At 39.1% G+C, this 18,608-nt stretch overlaps 1 protein-coding gene across 4 annotated transcripts in view; it reads left to right on the forward strand.

The window, feature by feature from the left end:
- The window catches only part of WIPF3 (WAS/WASL interacting protein family member 3), a 90,653-nt gene that overhangs the window by 10,185 nt on the left and 61,860 nt on the right, over window positions 1-18,608 (forward strand). For all 4 annotated transcript variants that reach the window (XM_082471982.1, XM_082471979.1, XM_082471980.1 and 1 more), the window contains exon 2: window positions 14,687-14,830. In XM_082471982.1, coding sequence (XP_082328108.1) covers window positions 14,744-14,830 — 87 coding nt within the window. In that variant the 5' untranslated portion in view covers window positions 14,687-14,743. The remainder of the gene's footprint in view (window positions 1-14,686; window positions 14,831-18,608) is intronic.

Raw genomic sequence — 18,608 nt, forward strand, 5'->3', positions numbered from 1 at the left:
TTTCACTTAATATAACCTGGAGATCATTCCATATTGGTACATATAGGGCTGCCATATTCCTTTAATGGCTACCTAGTATGCCATTTTAAGGTACAAACTGTAATTTAATAACCAGCTCCCAGTCAGTGGGTTTATAGGTTATTTCCAGCCTTTTGCTATTAAAAACAATGCTGCAGTGAATGTCGCTGTATACATTATTTCTCGTAAGTGATACACTATGTGATAAGATAAATTCCTAGAATTAGAGAGTATACTTAAAAAATTTGATAATTTGCTCATTGCCCTTTATAGAAAGTTGTACTAATTTATATTTCCACCAGTAATTATGAGCGTCTGATGCCTAGCACCCTCTCTGATACATATTTGCCAAACCTCTGATCTTTGTCAACCTAAGTGAAAAATGGTATCTTGGTGTGGTTCTGACCTGTATTGTCTCATTATCGATAAGGTTCAGCACCTTCAAATGTGTTTAAATGCCATTTGTATTTCTTTATCTGTGATATGTTTGACCCATTGTCCATTTTTCTGTTGAGTCATTGCTTTCTTTTCCTGATAAACAAAGAATTGCTTTATTAATACAAACTATTAATACATACACACAAACTATAAGTGCTAAGAAATCTAAATATCTAGGTCATAGCAAACAGGTAATCATTTCACAATGTATACATATGTCAAATCATTATGTTGTATACCTAAAACTAATACAATGTTGTATGTCAATTATATCTCAATTTTAAAAGATTTTAAAAATAAAGATTTGTTTTTTACCACCTTTTGTCTGCAAGCTAAGGAACTTAATATACATATATTATCTCCTGCTTTATCTTCCCTTTTACCTGACAACTTTTGTTAGTTATATCTTTCTATTTTGCCATGATTAATAGTAGTTATAGTCATTTCTGTTACCATAATTTCATAGGCTCTTCAGCCTTGGTTCTATGGTTAATTCAATACTCACTGTCTTTCTTTTTGCCCTAATTTCTCTCTTTAACTCTTAATTGGCTGAAGTTTTTCCTATGGTAGTATCTTCAATACAAATTCAGGAAACATAATTCTTACATGTTTAAAAACATCTGTCATACTTGCTTTTTGACCACAGTGACAGTTTGGCTGGGTATAAACTTTTGGATCATACATTATTTCTCTGGGATACTGTGGCATGTCTAATATGTCTCCAAAACTATCATTTTTTCTTCGGATATCATGTGCCTTTTAATCTATAGAATTAAACCTTATTTTTGAAAAATTTTCTTAAATTATATATTTGTGATTATATATTTGAATATTTATTCTCTTCCATTCATTTGTGTCTTTTATTAATTGAAACCATTTATCTTTTTTTGTCTGTCTTCCACATCTATCATTTTCTCTCTAACACTTTTAAATTCTTGGTCCATTTCTGTTTCATTTTATTTATTTTTCTCAATTCTCCATGGTCCTCAGCGTGTTTTCAACAATACCTGTTTTCTTTGGGCTGTTTGTAGTGTGCTCTTCATTTTTTTAAATGGAAGTATAGTTGATTTACAATGTTGTGTTAGTTTCAGGTATTCAGCAAAGTGATTCAGTATATTCAGTGATATATATATGCATATATATTCATATATGCATATTCATAATATGCATATATATTCTTTTTCAAATTCTTTTCCATTATAGGTTATTAAAAGATATTGAATATAGCTCTCTGTGCTATACAGTAGGACCTTGTTTGGTCTTCATTTTTCTCTTTCACTTCTCCCACATTATATTTCATCTCCTATTGCCTTGCTACATCTTCTCCTTATATTTTTCCTTTGTGTCCTTAATTTAAATGGATAACTGTTTCATAAAATTTTTTCAGGTAATAATTTTATGCCTTGTCACTGTTTTCATCTGCTTCACAGCAGTATATTTTCTGATAAGTGTTTTTCATCTACCATCTGTCCTTTGTCCTGTTCCTTTTCCCACTTTTTTTTTTTTCTAGTTTTCTTGTATAGATCTTGTGCTGGTTCTCTTCACTGTTTCCTTTTATTTAGTATTCATCTTGGAATGATTTGAATTCTTCTTAGACCAGCTATTTGCAGGAGATTTGTTTAAGGAAAAGATCAGGGCAGGTTCTAGACCAGGGAGAGTTCTCTTTGGGTCAGAGAAGTGCTCCTTATGACAGAGAGAGAGAGAGAGAGAGAGAGGGAGAGAGGGAGAGGGAGAGGGAGAGGGAGGGAGAGAGGAAGAGAGAGAAAGTGAGAGGCTTTAGGCTGCTCATGATTTACTCTCTCCCTCACCCTTCCTCATTTCTAGCCGTGTACCCACTGGAATGGCTTGTCTTTGCCTCCTTCCCTGCTCCCTGGTGTGTCTAAGGTCCAGGGTCACTCCTGTGCTGTCCTACACACCCTTTTCCATTACTCTAAATAAGTGTTGGTGGGGCTTCCTCACTGAGGAGCCAGAGCTTCTTATTTTGGAGAATGACTCTGTGTGGACCTTGTCTGAGGTCTGCAGCCACAGGCCTACTCTCTACAACACCTTACCTAGACCCTGTATTTGATCGTCCTGGGCAGCAGGCAGCCCTGTCTCATTTATTGAAATTCAGGGTTACAGAAATCTAGTTTTTACTCTCTGCAATTGAGTTTATATTTCTGAGATTCCCTTTCCTTCCTATTTTGAAATGGTTTCCAAGAAAAGGAAGGAACAGAGATATTTTCACTCCACCATCTGAAAACCAGAAGACCTCCTTGAACTCAGCTTTATCTTGAAAAGTGTTTTCTAATTTAAAAGACTAAAGCCTCATCTCTGCTGTCCCTTAGGACAAGCGTTTCCATTTCCGGGAAGCCACCATATCCTTAATTTAAAAAATTACATTTGAAAGAACTTTGCTTTTTGGAGAGGACCATAAACTATTTTTGATTTGTTTAATACTTATCTCAAAGCAATACTCATTTGGTCCTCACACTTATGCAAATCAGGAAAGAAGGAACATGCTTTACTTTTTTATAGATGGAGAAATAGATGACCATTAAAACCAGAACTAGAGACCAGTTCTCTCAACTGTCAAACTATTCCTCTTTGATGACAGTGTTTCTAACATGCCAGGTGAAGCTTTTCTCGTGAGCACTGGAAGCTTTGAGAATCCCACATCCAGAATACATTTTATTCCCACACTGATAATAAGGCCTACAGTTGGACAGGAATTTCTCCTGCACTTTTCCTCCCTTCCTATTTTAGTTGGTAATATTTTTCTTTAAATATTATTAAGATAATTATTTAATCTGTAGACACACAATTTACATAATGTGCTGCTGCCGAGGTGTGTCTCCATCTTTTGCTTGAGTAGTTGGCATGACCCCTGATATATATGTTTTCTGTTTCTTCCCCATAGCAACAGCCAAGCAACAGTATTTGACACTACCTTTGGCCTTGGCAATACCAAGATACCTAAGACACAGTTCCTATCTTTGAACCTTCGAGGAGCCCGTGGTCCAATGAAGGGAGACACACAGACATGTGAAAGGAAATTGCCAGAGTCCCTAGTGCCGTAATAAAATTGCGAACAAAGTACTGTAGGAGCAGTTAGCTCTGGCGAAGGGAGAAGAAAATCTGTGCAGAGGAGTTGGCACCTGAGTGTGTTTCAGAGGATTGGTAGAAATTTTCCAGGTGGTGAAGGCCATCACATGCAGCCTGCGTAGCATGGACAAAGGCACAGAAATATAAAGAAAAGGTATGTAAGAAAACGTCACAAGTGTGGTGTGGACAGAGGATAGGATGCGTAGAATAGAGTGGAGGATGAAATGGAGAACTTGACTCTGTGACGAAGAGCCTTTAGGAAAGGAGTATATGGGAACTGGGGAGTGAAGTCTTGTAGTCTGAGAGGTAAGACCTCTCAGGCTTGGCTGTCAGTGAACTGTGCTTGGTGCCACGGGCGGAATGTGCCTGGTGACAGAGCTGAGGATGCCTCCTTGCCACAGGTTGTTTGAGATTCTAGCGAACTTCAAACTGGACAGGGGACTGGAGGCACCAGAACTTGGGCCAGCCATCCTGATCTGGCCCAGGCTGGCGCAGTATCCCTACTGTGAAAATACTGAAACTAAAATCTAAAGTCTCAGAAGTGAAACTAGAAAAGAAAGAATTTGTCTTGTAGACTTGTTCCCTGTGGCCCCTCCAGTCTGAACATTATTTCCTCAGTGATTCTCAGAACAGCATTTTTAGGAGTATTCACAATCCTAAGTGCAAAATGACCACCTTAGCCTTAGAAAGGAAAAAATGCCCTCCTTAGAAAATCCAACATCATAAAATAAATTAAAGAGGTGGTAATTTATTTTATAAAATGACTTATTATTTTATAACATTGATTATGGGTTTCCATTGAATAATAAACTCCTTTTGTATGCTTAAAGCATACCTCGATTTTTCCAAAATTAGACATGCCATTTTTCAGAAGCATAGCTGTTATGTAAAATGAGGCTTACTTATAAATGTGTGATTAGGATCATGTATTTTTTTTAATATTTATTTTTTTAAAGATTTTTTTGATGTGGACCATTTTTAAAGTCTTTATTAGATTTGTTACAATATTGCTTCTGTTTTATGCTTTGGTTTTTTGGCCGTGAGGCATGTGGTATCTTAGCTCCCTGACCAGGGATGGAACCCATTCACACTACATTGGAAGGCGAAGTCTTAACCGCTGGACCGCCAGGGAGGTTCCCCATCATGTCTTTTTTTTTTTTTTTATCATATCTTTTTAATAAGCCTCATTCTTCTTTTAGCTAATTCAAAGGCAGAAAAAAAAAAAAAGACAGGAAATCAATATTTTCTCCTTTAACTCTTGGGAACCACACACACGACGATTTTTATGGCATTTAGCCATAATTTATTTTATTTTTATTTATTTTGGGCTGCGTTGGGTCTTAGTTGCAGCATGCAGGATCTTTGTTGTGGCATGAGGGATCTTTTGTTGCATTTCATGGGCTTCTCTTTAGTTGTGGTGCGCAGGCTCCAGGGCACGTGCGCTCTCTAGTTGAGGTGCGTGATCTCAGTAGTTGTGGTGCGCTGGCTTAGTTCCCCCACGGCATGTGGGATCTTAGTTCCCTGACCAGGGATCGAACCCGCGTCCCCTGCATTGTAAGGTGCATTCTTTACCACTGGACAACCAGGGAAGTCCATAATTAAAATGCTTGAGTCAATGATAAATATTATCAATATCACTATATCTTTTTACCTAATACTGTTCAAATATTATAATGAATTCAATTATCTGGGACAAATTTGCATTTCAATAAGAGTCTTATAAAAGGAAACTAATTTCTGAGCTCATTGTAGGTGTGACTTAGTAGCTTCCATATTAGATTGTGGTTAAAGTGTATCTTGGTTTTAGAACACACATGGACAATCTTCATAAATCCTTTAAGCATTTCAGCAGATAATTAACTATCATATCTGGTCAGGCCTGAGCAGATTCAGCTTCAGGAGCTGCTCTCGAGGCTGGTGTATCTCAGGTGTGGGAAGCCCTTCATATCACCTGTGGGAGAGGTGAATGGGCACTCAGCTCAGTTTCTGTTTCCCTTGTGTGTCAATTCCAGTCCTAAGTACAGTGTGCCATTTTCATGGACCCAGACTGCTGAAATTAAATGGATCTACAGAAAAAAGAACCTTCTCAGTAGAGGACACAACTTCCGACTGGATGGGGCAGGGCATTTCATCATCCTGGTTGTTCTAGAACAGGGCTTTTCAAACTTCAGCGGGCACAAAAATCACTTGCTGACAAGAGACTCCCAAAGACTCTGATTCAGTAGGTCTGGGGTGGAGACTGTGCCTTTCTTACAAGCTTCCACATTCTAGAGCTACTCAAGGTATGGATTCAGACCAACAGTGTTGGCCTCGCCCGGGAGCTTGTTAGAAATGCAGGATCTCAGGCCCCACCCTAGAGCTACTGAATCAGAATCTGCATTTTAACAGGACCCCTTGGGTGATCCGTCCTCCATTAAAATTGGGGAAACACTGCTGTAGATCACTGTTCCCCAAAGCAACAAGGTTTAAGTATCACTATGGAAACCTGAAATGAGTTTAGATGGTACATAGATGAACATTTTATTTTAATAATCGTTAAGTTGATTTTTATTATTACCGTCTATTTATGGCAAATAATATTGGTTTTCCATTTATGGTAATAATTTAAAGTTTCTTTTGCAAAATAAACAATTTTAAAGTAAGTTCAGGTGGTATGTGGATGTGACAAAAACTATAAAAAGTCATATGTTTACAAGTGACTTAACATGGTGCTTAAGAGCATGGACTGTGGAGCCAGACACCCAGGGTTTGAATGCCTGCTCCTCCAGTAATTCACTGTGTGACTTTGGGCAAGTTTCTTAACCTCAGTGGGCCTTTGTTTCCTCATCTGAAGAATGGCGATAATAGTATCTATCTGACTGGGATATTGTGGGGCTTAAACACGTTCATATATGAAAAGTTCTAAGGATAGTGCCTGACACATCGCAAGGGCTATATCAGGGCTAACTTACCTTACTATAATCTAGAACACAAATGTTCAAAGATTTTTTATCCTGTGTTTTTTATTTCCCCCTACCTTATCCCCTGCTTCCTTGCTTACTCAGATCGACATGCCCCACCTCCCCCAAAAAGCTAAATATTCCAGGAATTTTGTACCATTGAGGAGAGTGAGAGCAGCAACTTCCATTTGGCCAATAAGAGGATGGTCTTCACTTAGTGAGGTGGAGGCGGGGCATGAGAGCTTACAGGTGGGAAGTCCCAGGAGAGGACTCTGCCCAGAGAATTTGCTCTGAAACAATGAGGAAGTGACAACAGAAAGTGACCACTCATACATCATTTTCACCATAACCTGGAAAGAAGGTTTTTAAAAAATTCCATTGTTGTTTTACTTATAGCTTTGGCAACTTTACCGCATGTTTTTCGAGAACATTTTGATGTATGCCTTATATGCTCATGGGCTCTTGGGTTGTGATTTCCTGGCTGCAGGGCACCTTTGATAAATAAATGACTGATTGGTAGAGTGGCAGGACCCTGCTGAAACCACAGTGTGAGAAATGGACCACCTCACGGGCTTCATTCGCCCGCGTTCGTGCAGAAGTGAGAAATCTCTCTTCTCTTTTCCTGACTTCATAGACAAAGAAACAAGGGACTCAGTAGGACAGTGTCAAAACATAAAGAGTTGTGAGTGCCCAGAGAACCTTATTTTCAGATTCCTATTCAAATGTATTTTTAGAACCAGCAAAAGATGCTTTTGTCAAATAGTAGCAGTAATCCTTGCTTATATTTTAAAAATAGGCACATTTTCTATTTGTGAACAGCTGTGATCTGACAAACTATCCTTAGGGGAGAAAAGTGATGATGACAAGAGCAACTAGTGTGTAAAATTGTTGACCATGAGTTATTTCTCTCTGAAATAACTCACAAAGCTCAGCATATTTAACTTTTTAACATAAAAAGATAGGCAAGCCCAGTCCACATCTCTCTCCAAATGGGAACAGACAGACCGATCCGGTAGGGAAGGAAGGAGAGCAGAGGGGTTGGAGGAAGAGTTCATTACCTGCACCAAGTGGACATCAGTTCTCCTGCCCCGCCCCTACTGGCTCCCTGTAAAGCGGTTGCCTTCTGGCAATCTGTGGGTCCTAGGTGGCCTGCAGACATGTTCTTCTGGCCCATTGGTTTTTAAAAATGCTTTTTGATTTGGTTACCCACATTTCAAAACAGGATTTCACACGAAAATCTGGATATGGGGACTTTGGGGAAAAAATGGGAAGATCTGGGGTCAGTACTGGACTTGCATTCCTACTGAATATCAATCAGCCAGAGCTGAGGGAGCCGTCCTGCTCCAGCCCCAGGTCTTCTCTCCTGTTGGCCGGGCCCTTCCACACCTCTTCCTTCCACTGTTTCCTCACCTCTGAGTCGATACTCACAAGTCAGCTCCCTGCCTACAAGCAATGCTGGGAAAAGGAATTCGTGGGTTCTGGCTGAGGGACAAGGATTCATGATGGGAGCAATTCCTCAGGATTCATAATGGGAGCAATTCCTCAGGCATAGGAAAAGTGTCCAAAACTGGTGCACGGCCACAACAAGACAGATGTCCACCCCTATGCAAGGAGGGAGACACTTGCAGAGTAGTGTCATGTCCCTGAAGCCCCTCTGTGGTTCCAGCCTTTTCCTCTTCTTTTCCAAACACACAGAGCCTCCCAGCTGCTTGCATCCTCCTACTTCTGTTATCTCTGCTTATGTGCTACTTCTTCTAACTAGAACCGACTCTTTTTTTTTTTTTTAAACATCTTTATTGAAGTATAATTGCTTCACAATGGTGTGTTACTTTCTGCTTTATAACAAAGTGAATCAGCTACACATATACACACGTTCCCATATCTCCTCCCTCCCGCATCTCCCTCCCTCCCACCCTCCCCATCCCACCCCCCTAGGCGGTCACAAAGCACCGAGCTGATCTCCCTGTGCTATGCGGCTGCTTCCCACTAGCTATCTATTTTACATTTGGTAGTGTATATATGTCCATGACACTCTCTCACCCTGTCACATCTCACTCCTCCCCCTCCCCATATCCTCAAGTCCATTCTTTAGTAGATCTGTGTCTTTATTCCCATCTTGCCACTAGGTTCTTCATGACCTTTTTTTTTTTTTTTTTCCTTAGATTCCATATATATGTGTTAGCATACTGTATTTGTTTTTCTCTTTCTGACTTACTTCACTCTGTATGACAGACTCTAACTCCATCCACCTCATTACAAATACCTCCATTTCATTTCTTTTTATGGCTGAGTAATATTCCATTGTATATATGTGCCACATCTTCTTTATTTGCAAATGAAGCAACTGACAAAGGATTAATCTCCAAGATTTACAAGCAGCTCATGCAGCTCAATAACAAAAAAACGAACAACCCAATCCAAAAATGGGCAGAAGACCTAAATAGACATTTCTCCAAAGAAGATATACAGATGGCCAACAGACACATGAAAGAATGCTCAACATCATTAATCATTAGAGAAATGCAAATCAAAACTACAATGAGGTATCATCTCACACCGGTCAGAATGGCCATCATCAAAAAATCTACAAACAATAAATGCTGGAGAGGGTGTGGAGAAAAGGGAACACTCTTGCACTGTTGGTGGGAATGTAAATTGATACAGCCACTATGGAGAACAGTATGGAGGTTCCTTAAAAAACTAAAAATAGAACTACCATACGAACCGACTCTTAATAGCCACCTTTCTACCTGTTGAAAAGTGCAATAGTTTCTACCAAATATTTATTTATTGTCCCCCTTCCTCGTGTTTGAATTGATGATGACATTTCTTAGCACTCCACACCTCTCTTGGGACATTTATCCTACTCCACCCTTTCTTATAGTTACTTGTGGCAGTGGAGAAGGTGGTGGTATGATGATGATAAATATAGCTTCAATTAAGTGTCTGCTTTGTGTCAGGACCTGTATTACGTTCTTCATCTACAGTCTTTGTTTTAATTCTGATAACAAACTAAGAGTTAAGCATGGTAGCTATTTTACAAATAAAGAAAATGAGACTCACTTAGGTGAAGTAACTTGACTAAGGCCACACAGCTGGGGAAAAGCAGCGACAGAAGTAGAACCCAAGTCTGACTGTAAGACCAGCACTGTTCCCCGCATTCGGAGTCTCACGTGGAAACAGTGTTAGTTCTGTTCCTCTTGCCACCCTCCCCTCTAATGGTGTTTGAGTATCTTACCTGCATCTTGATGCTGGTTTTCGGAGTTATTTCATGAGTTGGGAGAAAATATAAAAGCCTTGGAGAATCTGGCTTTTTTTATCCTAAGCATTTTTTAATACACTGCAGAGCAAAATGACATTTTTAAATGTACGGGAGAGCACAAAGCATCAAAGAGCTCATGGGTACAGCCTGTGACTTCCTGGAGCCCTGCATTCTTAACTGTCAGATTTTAACAAATACTTCTCTAGGTAATTGCTTAATTATTATATCTGTCAAGAAAAAGCCTTCACAGCCATCAAGTACTAAGTATAAAAATATGCTTTCATCCTGGAGTTTGAAAAATCATTCCTGAGATTTCAGCAAGACAGAAGCCTGGTGGCACATGGTCACTCTCAGATTTGTGAGGATAAAACTAGATGGAGAGCAAAGGATGCTGAGGTTAGGGGGAGCACATGGAAGAATTATATCGATGCTTACCTGTAGGAGGTCCTTTTCACTCGAGAGTCTCTAAAATACTTTGCAAAATGGAAGTAGAGAAGTAATATGATCTGAATTATACCAAGTTAGTAAAACAAAGAAATGAGGTTTTGGATCAGAAAGGCCAGGGCTTTTATGCAGCTCTGGTACTCCTGCTGAAACTTAGTAGAAACTACATAACCTCTCTGAGACAAAATTTGGTTTATCTCTACTATGGAAATGTCAACATCTACCATCGAGTTGTTGAGAGGATTAAATAAAACAGTGTATTATAAGTACTTAGTGCAGTGCTGAATATATATAGGGGGTTCAAAAAGTTATACAGTCAATCCTCATTATTCATGGATTCCACAGTTTGCTAATCACCTACTCTCTAAACTTTATTTGTAACCCCAAAGTCAATAGTCGGAGGTGACTTCACGGTTATTCACAGACATGCACAGGGAGGGGAGAAGCTCGAGTCGCGTCACACACACGTTCCCAGCTGAGGTTGAACGAGCAGCACTCTGCCTTCTCGTTCCAGCTCTCACATTGTAAACAAGTGTCCTTTTCATATTCTATTTAGTGCCATGTTTTTCAAATTATTGTGCTTATTGTTGGTGAGTTCGCTTCAGTGGCCCCCCCGCCCCAGGTATAGTGCTGTAGTGCTGCCTAGTGTTCTTGAACACAGGAAGGCTGTGATTTGCCTTATGGAGAAAATATGTATGTTAGATAAGCTTTGTTCAGGCATGAGTTATAATATTAACGAATTAACAATCTATATTAAACATGGTATCTTTAATCAGAAACACTAATATATAAAACAAAGTTATATATTAATCAGCTGACAAAAATCTTGTGACCAGGGGCTCACATGGGCCTAACCCTTTGTCTCTCCTAGGAGCAATGGTTCAGGTATTTGCTAATGCAGTGTTCATGGCAACTGTAAAGAACTTAGCTACCATGAATAATGAAAATCAGCTCTAAACTTACGGTTACCAGGGGGTAAGGGGGGGAGGGATAAATTGGAAGATTGGGATTGATATATACACACTACTATATATAAAATAGATAACTAATAAGGACCTACTATATAGCACAGGGAACTCTACTCAATACTCTGTAATGACCTATATGGGAAAAGGATCTAAAAAAGAGTGGATATATGTATTTGTATAACTGATTCATTTGCTGTACACCTGAAACTAACACAACATTGTAAATCAACTATACTCCAATAAAATTTTTTAAAAATTAAAAAATTTGAAAAAAGAAAAAGGAAAAAGAGAATCCGTTCTATTCAATTTAGTTCCATATTAGGTTGGTTAAATATCAGTGGCTATAACAAATTAACTCCAAACTCTCCATGGCTTAACACAGAAGTTTATTTTTCATGAATGTAAAGTCTAATCAGGTGTTTGGCAGATGGCCTTAAAATGGTGAGTCAGGGACCCAGACTCATTACATCTGTGGCTCTGCCCACAGTAGAACCTTTGCTTCCAGCCAGTGGATGGAGGAAGACAGAAAAGTAGTGTATGGAAAGTCTTTATGCGCCAGCCTAGAGATAGAGCGCATCACTTCTGCCTTCATTCTGTTGGCCAGAGCTTAGTCACATGGTCACACCTAACTGTAAAGGAGGCTGGAAAATATGATCTGTGTGCTGAGGGGTTACATGAATAGTTGTGCCACACTTCTCCTTAAAATTATTTCCTACAGTCATTTTTCTTTGGATAAATGGCAAAACCCTTAGGAAAGAGACATTTAAGTTTTGTGAGTTACTCTTCTGAACCCATTACCATTCTGCACCAAGGGAAGCAAGTCTGTCTGCTCTCATGTGTCTTAGTTAAAAGATAAAATCCTTATATAATGAGACCATATTTTTTTCTTGTTCTATTAATACTTGAGCCAACCCTTTATTCCCTGCTGTAAATTTTTGACTGAAATTATTTTGCCACTGAATTAAGGATCATATAAAGAATATACCCAACACCTGCTATGAAAGAAAGTGTTAAAATACAAACAACTGATCATTTATATTTGTTTCAACTAATTTGTGGGCTCACATCCAACTTGCTTTAGCATTCAGCCAGTAAAATGCCAACTTTGTCTGACCCTATGTTACTGTGTGTATTAGATTATGTAATAAAAGAATACTGATGCTACCTGGAAGAAGTACTTACTGTCCTCTGGGATCTCTGCCCAATTTTACTATAGTTTTAATGCTGTGGACTCTGATGAGTGTTTTTTTTTTTCAGTCTTTCTGTCCTAGTTTTACTATCAAGGAAAGAGGCGGTGACATAGTAATTATCAAGCCCCTTCTTTCAGGGGAATACTTTATAGGACAATTGTGGTCTTCTATAATGATCAGCTCATGCACCTCTTTGGAACTCTTAGGAAAACTATCATGGACTCTTTCTCCCCAGAATTGAACTTATGCATATATTTTATGCCATTCAAAATATCTATACCATTTTAGGGGATTCTAAAACAGGCCAGTACCGTATGATCCAGCAATTCCATTCCTATGTATATGTCCAAACGAATTGAAAGCAGGGTCTTGAAGAGATATTTGTACACCAGTGTTCATAGTAGCATTAGTCAAGATACCCAAAAGGTAGAAACAACCCAAGTGTCCATCGACAGATGAATGGATAAACAAAATGTGGCATATACATATAATTGAGTAATGACGAATGAAATTCTGGTACATGCGACAACATGAATAAACTCTGAAGGCATTATGTCAAGAGTAGTAAGTCAGATACAAAAGGACAAATATTGTATGATTCCACTTATTTAAAGTACCTAGAATAAGCAAATTCACAGTAACAGGAAGTAGAGCAGAGGTTACCAGGGTTTGGAGGGAGGAGGAATGGGGAATTATTGTTTAATGGGTACAGAGTTTCTGTTTGGAATGATAAAAAAAGTTCTGGAATGGATAGTGGTGATGACTGTACTTGACACCACTGAATTGCATACTTTAAAATTGTTAAAATGATACATTTTATGTTATGTATATTTTACCATAATTTAAAACAAAAATCACTTTGAAAAGAGCCTGGACGTGAGAGCCTGATAAGCCTGGCTGGGTTCCAATCCCAGGTCTACCAGTTACCAGCTGTGTATGACTTTGGGTAAACTACTTAGTGTCTCAGAATGTCATTTTCCCTACCTATAAAGTTGGGAATAAACTACCGACTTTAGAGGATTGTTGTGGAAATTAATGTGATTAGCCTGCCACATAATAGCCACTATTTAAAAAGGTAAAGAAAACTAGTATATATTAAGCAAGCAAAATCCAGTGGACTGTGGTAAGAATAAAGTACCACTTTACATAATTGCTTTTTGCCTCTAGGAGATCAGAATATTAACACAGAATAATACAGGAGGGCAGCAACTGAGTCTATGGAGCTGCCCCAGCAGCCAGAGCTGTTACATCCCCTCCTCTTCCACCTCCTGTTGCAAACAGTAAAGGCCCTTCGTACAGTTAAAAAAAAAAAAATAGAGTAATACAAATGAAGTAGGATTTTAGCATTGAAGAAACAGAGGTACAGGACTTGCTCCAGCCTTCCAGTGACCAGAAGGACAGAAAGAACACAAAATTACCCTTGCCTAAGTCTGAGGTTTATTTCTGTTTCTGCTTAAATTGTTTTTAGATTCTCTAGGTTTTCCTCATTTTTGTAAACTGTTGGGGATTTTCTGCAGTATAGGTTTTAAGTCTTTGCAGTGTGTCTTGAAATAGATTTTAAAACACAAATCCATATACAAACCTATGCATACAAGCACACACTCTACAGAGCAATGCCATATTTATCTGGAGATCAGACATCCTACAATTTTAACTCTTTGGGACATAACCATTTTTTGCAGAATCATGCCCCAAAGCCCTCCATGTAGCAAATACCAGATGTAAAGTCTTTGCTGAGAAGTGTCATGACCCCACGCAGATGACTGTATAGAAACAACAACAGAAAAACAGCAAGCAGAGTTAAGAGTGACAGCAGAGAAGGAAGCAGGAAAATAGCTAATGCCTGTATAAACCTGGCTGGAGGCTGGCAACATGAGTAACCGTTGAGCCTGCCACATTCAGAAAAGGTTAAATTTCATTCCATTTGCTCTGCTTAGGAAAATGGGGGTATGTGCAGAATATTTTTAAATTGCATCCAAAATGATAAAAGTTTAATGCTTAAAGAGGTAGAATCTGTTACTTGCAATACTCATTTTGGAGTAAAGTGTTGCTATTTATATATTAATATGTTCTGTTTATAGTGAGACATAAATAGCTAAATTTTATCAGTTTTGTCACCTAATTCTCTCTAAAATCTGGCTACTTCTTTCAGTCTCCAGCACTTGACACGATGCCTGCCTCACAGTGGGCACTCAGTATTTATTGAAAGAAGAAAGAATGAATGAATGAACGGACAAGTGAAGGAATTAAACTACCTATAACATTTGTATGCCTGCATGACGTGTATTACCTGTGCGTGAATAAAGACATCCAAGTTTAAACTCACCCTTTTCTCCTTTCCAGAGCAGAGACCATTCTCCTGGGACCATTCCTAAGGAAGAAACACCCACGCTGTGACATATGCCACTGCCACCGCCACTGCCACCTCTGCCTCCACCTCCCCCCCAGCTGGGGCCTCCTCCGCCTCCCCCACCATCAGCGCCCCCGGTAAGACCTGGGTTTTTTTTTTCAGTCTGGTTTACTTGAATACACTTGAGCAGGTTTTAAATGTTCAGAATCAGCCAGCACCCATCTCCTCTATGGCAGGCGGCATCTTTGGTAGCTGGCTCTACGGCTCCAGGGTCTAATTCCAAACCAGCCTGGCCAGGTATTTCCCTCCCTGTTCTTTGGCAGCTCCCACCCTCTACCTCAGCCTCATCTACATGATTTCTCTTCTAATTCCTGCTGCTCGATACAGGCTTCCCGAGTCTCCCTAATCGACTCTTCCATCTCACGGGAAACCTCAGAGGGGAGGGAGGCCACGATGAAGTGCATAGCCAAGGAGGCGTGCTCAAAGTCAAGTTCCAGTGTGTGATCTGGATGTTGCTAACAGTAGCTTGGGCTTCAGTTGCCAGGTTCTGGGACCAAGTAAGAGGAGTATCATATGAAATGCCACAACGAAATATAAATCTCTAAATGAAATCTCCCTATCTGCCCAAGACTGAATTCAGTCTATTTCTCTTTGTGTTGTCTCTCTTGGTTTAATAGTTTGGTTTGGGCTTAGGAGAGGCACAGAGAGTGGTTATTTTGTTTTACAACAGGGCTTCTCACCCTTAGTACCATTGACACTTGGGGCCAGGAGTAGAGCCTCACCCGCTATCCTGCCCCCGGGGTGCACACCTCTCCACAGATGCGTGGATGACATGACCACGGGAGTATAGGTTATGAAGGGAGGGTCTGCGGTCCTGCTGCACAGTCACCAGCCTTGGTGAGAGCGAGGGAATGCCTGAGGTCATATGTCACCCCCATGACGTTAGCGTGGCACACTGACCATATCTGAAGTGCTGGGGCATACACCTTCCTGAAACTTGGCCCTTGCCCTTGAGGAGAGCGGAAGGAAAGCACATAATGTGAGTTACACCTGAAAGCTCTCTGGCCAATATATAGAAAGAATAGGAATCAATACTGAATTTCCACTGCCGAATTTGACACAAAGAAGGCATGGAGATGAACAGTTTATAAGTGAAAGAAGCATACATGGAACTATAATGTGGGTCTCACACAGACTTGCTGGGCCTGAAGAAGCACAACTTAAAGTAACTCCCAATACCACAGTACGCCCATAAACTTAGCCAGAATAAATAAACTTATCAAAACCCATATTGTTGGGGACTTGGGGAAATAAACTCTTTTAAACATTGCTGGTGACATACCTGGGACTCAACCTGGGACTCAACAAATGTTGAATGAGTCTTTCCGGAGTGTTCTCTGACAAAAAACAATAAGCCTGAATATATCACCTTTTCCCCTGGTAATCAAGTAGTTTTATTTTTGAGACTGACTTAAGAATTTAACACTAAAGGAACCAAAAAAGAATTTATACAGGATGTGCACAGCAAAGCTATTTATTCTAGTGAAAAATTAGATCTTAAATGGTTTATGAGAACTAAATGAACTGTATTGTCATGCTGTTAATTAAAAATTGCATTATGTTAAAGTGTTAATTAAAAATTACATTTATAACTGTGCTGATAATGGAAAGTAGATATGGAATGATGAATTAAAAACAATGCATGTTTTTTGCATCATGAAATCAGCTATATATGTAATAAGTAGGAAAGACCAGAAGAGAATTTTGAATGCTGATAATAAAATTTTAAATTTCATTAGGGAGTCTTTTTCTTTTAATATGCTTAAGTTCATAATAAACAAAAATAATTCTGCATTTGGATAACTCTTGCATTCCCTCCCCCATTCCTAAATTTTTTCTTTTTTTTTTTGCTACCTATCTCATGGAGGAACTGATCAATTTAGGAGGAAAATAACCATGTAAATTTTAATTTTATTTTTTAAAAATTTATTCATTTATTTATTTTTGGCTGCATTGGGTCTTCGTTGCTGCGTGCGGGCTTTCTCTGGTTGTGGCGAGCAGGGGCTACTCTTCGTTGTGGTGCACAGGCTTCTCATTGCGGTGGCTTCTCTTTGTTGCGGAGCATGGGCTCTAGGCACGTGGGCTTCAGTAGTTGTGGCACATGGGCTCAGTAGTTGTGGCTCGTGGGCTCTAGAGTGCAGGCTTAGTAGTTGTGGCTCACGGGGTTTAGTTGCTCCGTAGCATGTGGGATCTTCCCGGACCAGGGCTCGAACCCATGTCCCCTGCATTGGCAGGCGGATTCTTAACCACTGTGCCAGCAGGGAAGTCCTTTAATATTTTTTTAAGACGCATTTTTCTACAATCTGGGAAAAATATTTACAGTGCATATTATAGGCAAAGAATGAACAACCTGAGCATATAAAGAGCTCTTAGGGATCAATATGGAAAGGATGAGTAGAAAATGGGCCCAGGATATGACCAGGCAGAAGAAATACAAATGTTTCAACCTCACTATAATTGAATAAGCACAAATTAAAATAATGAGAAATCATTTTCATCTATCAGTTTGGTGGTGGTACTTTTTAAATGTTGCCTGGAGTGTTAGGAACCAGGCACTTATAACATTTTTTTTTTATGGTTTATTTATTTATGTACTGCTACAGGCACATCCATTGCCCCCTTTCCATTTACCCACCCCCACTGTACACAAGGTTGGATGATTTGATTCAAGAAGTCTGTGGCATGGTGGATGGGCTTTAGGTTCTTTTGGTTCTAACAATTATTTTCCAGGTGACCTATATAGTCATTTATTATACCAGGCACTTATACCTCTTAATAGGAGCAAATATTGGTACAATCCCCTAAAACACAATTTGTTAATATGGATTAAGTCCCTTTAAAAAGTTGTTGTACTCAATGACCTAGTTTCACTTCAAGTAATTTCCTTTCAGTAACTCATCATAGTGTACAGAAATATTTAGCTATAGATTATTAATGAGAGCATTATTGTGATAGCAATAAAAAAGAAAGAAAGGAAACAATCTAAATATTTAAAACCAGAAGATTCAATAAAAAATGATTATGTAATCCACAAAACAGTATTCTAGGTAGCACTGAAAATCATATCAAAATTATTTTGTACTCCCAGTATAATAATTGATTCAGGCAAGGATCATTCATGAAACCTAAAACCACTTAGGGAAATGTTTTATAGAACAGGATGTTCACAGGATCCCAAGTGTCACCCACAGATTACTTCTAATTACAAAGGGGAAAATGTACCTTTAACAGGGATCAAAGTGTCACCTGTCATAGAATGACCTTTACACGGCCTTTTGCTGTGATGCAACAAGAAATACATAGCATCACCCTGCAGTGACCTGCCAAAAATTAGTGTTCTTTGAGAAAGCAACTAGGCACATCCAGAATGTGGGACCTTCTGCGACAGAGGTTGGCAAACTAGAGCAGAGCCCACGGTCCAGTTTTGGTACAGCTCTCGAGCTAAGAATGGTTTTTACATTTTCAAGTGATTGAAAAAAATCAAAAGAAAAATAATATTTTGTGCATATGAAAAATATATGAAATTCAAATTTTAGTCCATAAACAAAGTTTTATTGGACCACAGCAATGCTTATTCATTTACATATTGTCTCTGGCTGCTTTTATGCTACAGTGACAGAGCACCAATTAAACAACTTGTCTCCCCCCAAAGAATTCTTTTCATCTCACTAGTTGACCTGTGTTTTCAAAATTATATTCAATTATTATTATTTTGTTTTGAATTTCATCAATAAAAATTTTGTGGAAATTTGTTTTCTTTTTTGCTGTATCGTACTTACAGAACATCCATGATTTTGCCTCTTGGCCCACAAGGCCTAAAATACTTACTATCTGGCCCTTTACGGAAGAGGTTTG

The sequence above is a fragment of the Balaenoptera physalus genome (genome assembly GCF_965194825.1).
Source record: "Balaenoptera physalus genome assembly, chromosome: 8".
In the NCBI taxonomy this organism is placed as follows: Eukaryota; Metazoa; Chordata; class Mammalia; order Artiodactyla; family Balaenopteridae; genus Balaenoptera; species Balaenoptera physalus.